Below are 10,106 nucleotides of genomic sequence, written 5' to 3' on the forward strand. Positions count from 1 at the left end.
ACTCAACCGTGGGCTAATTAGGCCAAGTAGCTCACCATTTTGTTCACCGGTTCAGGATGTGCATTGATTATCGAGCCCTCAACAAAATCACTATGAAGAATCGGTTTCCTATTCCCAGAATTGACGACATTTTGGATCGTCTAGGAGGCTCAAAGGTTTTCAGCCGCGTTGATCTAAAGAGTGGTTATCATCAAATTAGGGTAATACCACAAGATATACACAAAACTGCTTTCCGCACTTCATACGGTCTTTATGAATTCTTGGTGGTTCCTTTCGGATTAACCAATGCACCAGCCACCTTTAATCGAATGATGGAGCGCATCTTTAGAGAGCATCGACAATATGTCGGTACTTTCTTTGATGATATTCTTGTCTTTAGCAAGAATGAAGAGGAGCATCATCAACACTTGGAAATTGTTCTACAATTACTACAACAAAATCAACTCTTGGTAAATGGTAAAAAGAGTGAATTTTTTATGCATAAAATAAATTACCTTGGGCATGTCATCTCTTTTGAAGGGATTTAGATGGATCCTGAAAAGATCAGGATAATCCAAGAATGGCCTCATCTTCGTGATGTACATGAGGTGCGATCATTTCTTGGCTTATGTTCTTATTACCGCCGCTTCATCAAGCATTTTGCACATATGGCTTCTCCACTTCATGACCTTACAAAGAAGAAGATCTCTTTCCAATGGAAGGAAAAAGAGAAGGCAGCCTTCACAAGGCTGAAAACAGCTCTTACTTCTGGACCTGTTCTTATCATTCCAGATTTGGTAAAACCATTTGTGGTGGAAGCAGATGCTTGCGGTGATTGTATTGGTGCAGTGCTAAATCAAGAAGGCCATGCCATAGCCTTTGAAAGCCGCCGTCTAAATGATGTGGAGAAAAGGTATGACATTTATGAAAAGGAGCTCTTAGCAGTGGTTCATGCTTTAAAGATATGGAAACATTATCTTTTAGGCAATGAATTCCTTATTAAAACCGATCATCAAAGCTTGAAGTATTTCAAGACTCAAAAGCATTTGCAGGAGAAACATGCAAGATGGGAAAATTTCTTGTCTATGTTTCATTTTCAAATTATGTACACTCCAGGGAAACAAAATGTAGTTGCTGATGCACTTTCTAGAGTGCCTCGCATTGCAACTATTACAGTGGCTCATCATGAAGATTTTCAAACGATGAAGAATACTTATGATGAAGATACTGCTTTTGCGGCAATTTGGTCAAATTTACAGCAAGGAGGTTCTCATCCAGATTATTCCATCAAAGACGGTTACCTTCTCATGAACAATCGCCTTTGTGTCACTCTTCCTGTTCGACAAAAGGTGCTTAAAGAAAGTCATGAACCCCCTTATGCAGGGCATAGAGGGAGGGCAGCCACTCTAAGTGCAATTGAGCGCTACTTTTATTGGCCAACATTACAAAAAGATACACATAACTTCATTGAGGCTTGACTTGTATGCCAAAAATCCAAATATGATAGGCAGAAGATTCTAGGATTGTTGCAACCTCTTCCAGTGCCCAAAGATCTATGGGAATCTATCACAATGGATTTCATCTCAGGTATTCCAAGAACACCTCAAGGTCATGATATGATTTGGGTCATAATTGATAGATTCAGCAAACAATCACATTTTATTCCATGTCATAAAACATTGAAATCCGCACAAGCTGCAAGACTTTTCATTCAACATATCTTCAGATTACATGGTATGCCTTCTGAGATCATTTCAGATAGAGACTCCAAATTCACAAGTAACTTTTGGCGTGCTTTATTTGAGAATTTGGGAACCACTTTAAAGTTCTCCTCAGCTTTTCATCCTCAAACTGACGGCCAAACAGAGGTGATGAATCTCACTCTTTTGGATATGTTGAAAGCTTATGTTAATGAACATAAGTCACAATGGGAGAAATATATTCCATTATTGGAGTTTGCTTACAACAATACAGTGCACTCATCCACAGGGAAAGCTCCAAATGAAATAGTACAGGGTAAAGTGATTCCTCCTCCAATTATTCGCACTAAAGATAAGATTTTTGCTGCTGATGAGTTTGCTTCAGATTTAAAAACCGCAATGGATCAAGTTCGAGCCACTATCAAAGTTGCCCAAGAGCGACAAAAGAAGCAAGCAGATAAACGAAGAAGACCTTTGGCTTTTGAAAAAGGTCAATATGTCTTGCTAAAGTTTGATAAAAGCAGGCTCAAACAAGGTTCTCGTCAAAATTCATCTTTTCCAAAGCTCTCCAGTAGATACTTTGGACCCTTCAAAGTGATTGAGAAAATAAAGGAAGTTTCTTATCGACTTGAGCTTCCTGCTCATTGGAAAATACACAATGCTTTTCATGTAAGTTTGCTAAAACCTTACATAGGACCAGAACCAAAGGAACCCATTACTGAAGATCCCCCAGAAGTTGAAGAAACAGAGCAACTCTTGGAACCTGAAAAGATTTTGTTTCTCAAGGATCGAACCACGAGAAGTGGCCTTGTGACACGAAAATTCTTGCTAAAATTCAAGAATCTACCCACCACAGATGCACAGTGGGTAGATGAAAAATTCATGAAGGATTACCCAAATATTCTACAACAATATCAAGAAGATTTTCAGCTGAGGACAGCTGAATAAAAGCCAGAGGGCTGTCACAACTCTATAGAAACAGAATTTGTATCCTTTTTCATTAATTTGTCTATATAATGATTTATTAAATTTATTTCCTTTGCACTAATTAGATATAAAGAAAAGTGCATTGGAGCTGGCCACTGATGAGTGGTCACAGGTTATGGTGGACCCACACGGTGGGTTAGAGAAAAGATAGTTCACACTTCCACCTATATGACCCGATTGGGCGCCTGTGACTAGAACTCACGCATATCAGGGTTAGACTCGCACACAGAAAGGATTGATGCCTTGAAGTGTGGGCTAGATCCACCAGAACAGACAGTCACAATCAACAAGATGGCATGATCATGAAATGCTTGTATAATGTGCATGTGTGGGCTGAAAGCTTGAAATGCACATTTCTTTGCATAGGAAAGTCACATGAAGATTCGGATACCATTTTTGCGATGTACACGGAAAAAGCTTTCATATGATACCCATATTGGGGGGGTTCCTAAATTCTAGGAGATCCCTAAATTTTAGGAGGTCTCTAAATTTTAGGAGCCTCGAATTAGCCTAAAAATGCTAGTCCTAAAAAATAGGGATGTCATTCTAAAAATAGTAAGTTCTGTACTCTGACTGTGCTTACTAAATTTGGTTGTTTCTATTCTTGACAGTATTCAACCCAAAAAGGAAGGCCATAGAGAAGAGACAAGTGTCAAGACACTTGTCACACAAGTTTCCAAGTGTCCCACCACTTGTCACATCTCATGACATGTGGCTGGACACTTGTCTTGTGCTACTCCACTTTCCCCTTTTGTACTAGCTCTCCCCTCTCCTATAAATAAGAGCTCGTTTTTCTTCATTCAACATCATTTTTCTTTGCTGTAAACTCATGTACAGCACCCACAGATAGCCAGAAACTGGCCCCATCCATCCCCATCATCATCCCCTACTTCTCCATTATCAAATTCCTCCATATTCCCTCTTCTATCACTGTTGTTTTACAAGACAGCAAGCCTGTAAATTCATTACAACACCTCCTTCTTGAGCTCTTTCTTCCATTTTAGCTACAAGAAGCAAGCCCTATCCATGTACTGCTGATCAACGATGGAGAAAGGCTGAATTCCCCTTTTTCTTCTCTCATACTGTAAAGAAATCAGTTCTTATCATTGCATAATAGATAATGCATGTGTGTTGTACATCTTTGCATGATCTTGTGAGAGTGAGAATTACTTCTTCTCACTCTCAGGTTGATTGTAACTGAGCTCTTCCCTAAGGGGCTTGGGTTGAGCAGAAATACATTCCTTCGGGGGGGGGGGGGGGGTTGCCCATCTTCAACCCTCAATCTTGTCTCCATTACTTTTCCATTTTTATGGCTATAATTTTGTGAGTAATTTTCATTTTCAGCTTTAAGTGTTCATTCTCTTTTATATTAAATCTCGAAAATAAGCGAATATCATAATTGTTAAGCATACTACGTTGTTCGGGGCGTTTACAAGTCCATTCATCAACAAGAAGCTCATGATACTATTTGGTGATCTTGCATAGTTACGGTCTATCTCCAACCATCAAACCGAGTTTTGCGAACAATGTCACATCACCTCCTCATTGTATTAGGCACATGGAAAGCAACACACTCTTCAAACCTCAGTTTGACATGCATGCAAGCTTGCCATTCCTACAGTTTCTAGAAATGATTAGGCATCATTGTCTAGCAAAGTGAGAGATACATGTATGCTTACATCAGTGCATGATCGACGAGAAGGACGTCTTAGATTTCATTGACCAAAAAACAACAATCATATACACACAAATACTACACAACCGAACAAATCCACACTGTCAAAGTTCAGACGAATGCAAACGATGAGCTAGCATTGCAGACCTTGCTACATGACAAGAACTTCGACTAGACAAAGGAGATAGTAGTTGGGGCAATTGCAATGATACCTGAGAACATTGACCTCACCATAGGTGCAACAAACGATGTGACGTGTAAGATCAATCGTATCGACACATCACAACAAAATGGTATCATGAATCTAGGTCACGATCTAGTTAACGAACCAATAGCTCACCTTGTGGCATAGCAAGCACTAATGCAAGGCACTGAATAGCAAGTGGTACCATGAATCCACGTTCTCATTAACACTCACATATGCAATCACTGGTCACAAATTGAAAGGAGCCACAACCAACCAAAAATCACTTCTACACATAAGAAGCATGTGCGTGCCTGGACTAGTCTACGTAATGCTCTCCCATGTAACTAAAAGAAGAAATCTACATATCGTCATCCTTTCAGATCCATCTACCTTCGCTTTGACACCTTTCCTAACACCATGACTCAAGTAGAGAAACAACACAACTCAACAAAAAACAAACACAGATTAAATGCAACACATTCCATCACACAACAATCTCATATGCTTCTTGTAGGAAGTAATAAAGCAATCTTCTAAACCTTCTTTCAAACGTTCTTTGTTAATATACTAATGTATTTTCCTAATTTTCTTCTCCTACTAATAGATTTATCAACATGCCAATGTGCTTTTCTCATTTTCTCCTTTACAATATACATCACCAGTCAAGCTAGAGGAGGTACACACAATCCAAGCGATACCTAGTATGTATAAGAATACAAATATATTACTTCACCTAGTCACATTGACCTATGCATGTAGATGTTCCACCTATACATTCAAAACCACAGGAACACCTAGTGCCAGATTAAGAACCGTCTTGTAAGTACATAGAATTGTAGGTACGTAACGACAAACTAGTTAAAAATGGCAAACATCGTTGGGCAAAAGCCATTAACATATGTCAGCAACTTCACAATATACAACAACCTCAAAAAACTAATGACCATATCCATTCAAATTCTCCACAATGAATGACATCTTGCATCAGATGACAAGTTCGCAAAACTGGTACACAATCTCTTAGAACTTTTACATCCTTTATTTTTACTTAAAACAACAACACTAACTCATATGTACTTAACATGTAGGACTCCTCAAAGACATACTTGACAAAATTGAACTTGAGTATGAAGACTTGGTTGACAATCCATTAGGAACAAGCACGGCCCAAGCACTTTTGGACAGAAGAACAAACAACATCAGAACATACCCAATTGAGGTGTTGCACTACAGATTTAACATCTCGCTCAACTAATTGGTAGAAGTCATGAAAAAAGAAGGCATATACTAGAAGATTACATAAAAAAGAACCACTACAATCACGATCGTGACAATCCTGCAATAACGATCAAGGTCACATACCTATTAAGGAGATAGATCTACACCCAGAAACACGGTTCCAATTTCGATCCATTTAGCAACATAATCTACGTAACATGCAACTTCTCAAACATTACTTCTTCTCAAACATTAAAAAAAAAACCTAACAATATCAACTTTTCTCATGCAGAAATGCAGAAAAAGCAAACCAAGGAGAAACCAAACTTTTGCGAGCACCAAACTTGCAACCTCAACCATTGCAACTCTTGCCACTAGTTCAAGTACTTCCATATCATCTAGCACTGTCTGCAAAACCAAAACCCGCAAGCCTGTCCAGAAGTACCAATGCCGCAGAGACACAAAAGTAAATGTTTCATTTATAGCATAAGATGTAAGAAAAATGGCAAGGAGTACGTAGGACAAATGACTAACATCGAGAAAAGAATCCAACAACACTGAAGAAATCCCGTCAAGAAAATGAATGAAGACATATAAACATTCTAGCCATTCGAGGATAACTTCGAAGTTAACATAGAAGCAATAGTTGATAGCATAGACAAGGCTAGGAATTTTAAGGAGGCCACCCATCTGTAGGAAAAATGCAAGTGTGACAAGGTACAACAACCTATACGGACACCTAGTAAGATGTAAAAAGTATTATTTTTTAAAGAGAAGAAACCTCATTTAACATAGCAAAAAAAATGTGAATGTTTAAACTCAAGATCATCGACTCTAACTATGTAAGTATACATATTCTCTTTTCGAGATTCTCCATGTATTTAAACAACACTAAATCTTATCTCTATAAACGTACTTCACTTTGAAACACGTCACATATCTAAACATCATCACTAAAATTGCTATGTAATAAGCATGCAAAAATTGCATTGCATACTCCTTAACTTAGCTGAACACGTCAACCTAGCTTTAAATATAAATAAATTTTATGTCATTTTCTTAAAATTTACTAAACTATTTACTTAAAGTTTTTAAAAATAATTTTTAAAAATTTATAATTTATTTTACATTAAACCTCGATGTTATCATTGGCAAGTGTTTTTAGTTTTCGTGAATTCACTCGCTCCACAATAAAAAGGCTGAGTTTCGCGTAATAGGAAGCGAGAATGGAGATTGCCGAGGGCAGAGAAAGCCCGTGGGCAGGCGCCTGCAGGGAAGAATATCAGGTAATCAAGAAGGAATCAGGGGATAGCAGCAGCCTCTTCATGTTGGACGAGGAAGGGACAACAGAATGCAGGCTAACCTGCCCGCTGCAGTGGAAGTGGAATTGGTTGCCTTCCTGCAGCAGTGCAGGCTGCAGAAGTCCTTGCAGCATGCCCGCTCCGTGCATGCCTACATGTGCGAGCATCGCCTCGAAGTCCACCCTGTCCTCGGCAACTACCTCGTCTCTGCTCTTGTGGCATGTGGCAGCGTGCCTGATGCTCAACACCTCCTTGACCGGCTCCCACATGCCAACGAACACTCCTGGACTTCCCTCATCACGGGCTATATCAACTCCAATGACCTGCAGCGTGGATATGAGCTCTACCATCAGATGCAAGAGCAAGACACTGTCCAACCAAACAGATGCACGTATCTGGCCTTGCTTCAATCTTGCGCCAGACTGAAAGACCCGCAAAAAGGACGAATTTTACATGCAGATGTCACTTTGCGGGGATTGGAAAGAGAGATTTTTAACGGTGGTGCAATTGTGGGAAACACATTAGTAGATATGTATGGCAAATGCAGCTTACTTGCGGAAGCACACAGTGTATTTGATGGACTTCTAGCTCGGGATATAGTGTCATGGAATGTGTTAATTGCAGGACATGCAGAATGTGGGCATAACAAGGATGTTGGAGATTATTTTTGGCAAATGCAACTGGATTGCATTTCTCCTGATTCTGTGACATTTGTGAGCAGCTTAAAAGCATGCACAACTGCAGGAGTGTTAAAAACAGGACAAACACTACATGCTGAGATAACCAAAAGGGGATTGGAAAAAAACCTTTGTGTGGGAAACACACTGATTGATATGTACACCAACTGCCACTTGCTCATTGATGCACAGGAAGTGTTTGATCAGCAACCAGTTCGAGATGCAGTCTCATGGAACACATTGATTGCTGGTTATGCTGACCATGGGTTTGGTCAGAAAGCAGGAAAGTGTCTTCAACAAATGCAAGCAGATGGCATATCGCCTTGTTCTGTGACTTTACTCTGCAGCTTGAAAGCATGCAGTATGTCTGGAGCTTTACAAATAGGCCAAGAAATACATGCTGAAGCAGTTAAAAGGGGACTAGAAAGACAGCTTCACTTGGGCAGTGCACTGGTTGATATGTATACTAAGTGCAGCTCACTTGTAGATGCACATCGAGTGTTTATCAGACTGCCAGAGCAAGATGTAGTATTATGGGCTGCACTGATTGCAAAATATGCTGATCATGGGCCGGATAGGGAAATCTTGGACTGTTTCAGGCAGATGCAGCTTGAAAATGTGTTGGTGGATGCTGTCATGTTTGTTACTTTCTTAAAAGCTTGTAGTGCCCTGAAGAATCTACAAACAGGCCAAACAGTACATGATGAAACAGTCAAAAGGGGTTTTGAGGTAGACCTTTACGTGGGCAGCATGTTGGTGGACATGTACGCTAAATGTGGCATGCTTGCAGAAGCACAGGGAGTTTTTGATAGATTGGTAGCTCGAGATGCAGTCTCATGGGCTGCACTCATTTCAGGATATGCCGATTATGGGCTGGATGAAGAAGTACTGAGCTGTTTCAGACAGATGCAGCTGGAAGGTCTAACTGCAGATGCTGCAACCTTTGTACTCTGCTTGAGAGCTTGTGGCACCACAGGCTCCTTACAAACTGGGCGAGATATACACATGGAGATCAGAAAATCAGGATTTGAAAGTGATATATTTGTGGGTAGTATGTTGGTGGACATGTATGGTAAGTGTGGCTCAGTCACAGAAGGGTGGCAAGTGTTTAACAAGCTGCCTTCTCGAGATGTGGTGACTTGGAACACGATGATAAATGCCTTTGGTGAGAACCATGAGTTTAATCTGGCTGTACGTACTTTTGAGGATATGGAAGAACAGGATGTGAAACCAGATTCAATCACTTTCACCTGCCTTCTTGCTGCATGCAGCCATGCAAGCCTTGTCTTTGAGGGTAAGAAATACTTCAAAACAATGAAAGAAAAGTATGGAGTTGAACCAACAGTCGATCACTATGCTTGTATGGTAGACCTCTTTGCAAGATCCGGACTTGTTGATGAGATAGAGAAGGTTCTAGAAGCCATGCAATGTCCACCATCCAGGGTAGTCTTAGTGGCGCTGCTTAGTGCCTGTAAAATCTATGGTAGGCTGGGAATGGGAGAGAGATGTTTTCGGCAGCTTGTGGAAGTAAATGAAGATGATGCCTCTGCATACTTGCTGATGGCAGATATTTATGCAGGTGCTGGGAGATGGAGAGATGCTAACAGACTGCAAGAGATGAGGAAGAGTACAGGGGCTAAGAAAAAGTCTGGCAGTGCATTTATTGAGTCAAATGGAAGGTTGCATGATTTTATAGCAGGTGTCAACCACAGTGAAGACACAGATAGAGCTTTTGATGTATTGTGTGTACATATAAAAAATGAAGGCTATGTGCCCACTTTAGAGTTTGTCCCTATCACAGAGTGCAATACAGTTGAAGTTTGTTGACAAATGGTAAAGAGCAATGCTCTATTTTAAAAAATACTGTCCAAGGAAATTGCTTTGATTTATTTTAGATCAGAGGCCTTGACATTGTTGGTGCCCAATTGAGAGATTTTTGGGTTTGTTTCAGGGGCACTGGCCATCGAGGTAGTAGTAGCCTGTAAAACAAGCAGTCCATATATAGCTAACTGTTAGTCAGATGCACATAAACTGACTGTATCGATGAGGATCATTCTGTGTATACATCTGAAACACAAAAGGACCTTACTTCAAGGCTCTGAAAGTGTGATTCATTTGCAATGTCATGGAATATGGTTAAGTAAAATAACATTTTCATACTTAGTTTGCTTTTAGAGTTCTCTTCTTCCCACCATGTATTTCAAGCTTCCCTGCCTCTTTCTCAGTCATCTGCTTCATCCTCATCATGAGCCCCTCCTCTGCAGCATATAACCTTTACAGTAGTATGTGCTGAATCAGAATGCTAAGTGGCAAGTCTATAAGTCACCAGAAAGACAAATCCTGGCTGGCCAAGTGTGAGCCTGGCTGTGCAGGTTGACTGCA

The 10,106-nt window shown here is 40.1% G+C and overlaps 1 protein-coding gene across 1 annotated transcript; it reads left to right on the plus strand.

The window, feature by feature from the left end:
* The first annotated feature begins 6,943 nt into the window (after positions 1-6,943).
* LOC148030759 (pentatricopeptide repeat-containing protein At5g27110-like) lies at positions 6,944-9,845 on the plus strand. The gene has a single exon (XM_087684266.1). It carries the CDS (start codon positions 7,098-7,100, stop codon positions 9,549-9,551), a length of 2,454 nt encoding a protein of 817 aa, XP_087540392.1. The 5' UTR covers positions 6,944-7,097; the 3' UTR covers positions 9,552-9,845.
* Positions 9,846-10,106: the final 261 nt, after the last annotated feature.

This window comes from Lygodium microphyllum, chromosome 9 (assembly GCF_053477565.2).
Source record: "Lygodium microphyllum isolate KBCC chromosome 9, Lygodium_microphyllum_v1.1.10, whole genome shotgun sequence".
NCBI classification, from domain to species: domain Eukaryota; kingdom Viridiplantae; phylum Streptophyta; class Polypodiopsida; order Schizaeales; family Lygodiaceae; genus Lygodium; species Lygodium microphyllum.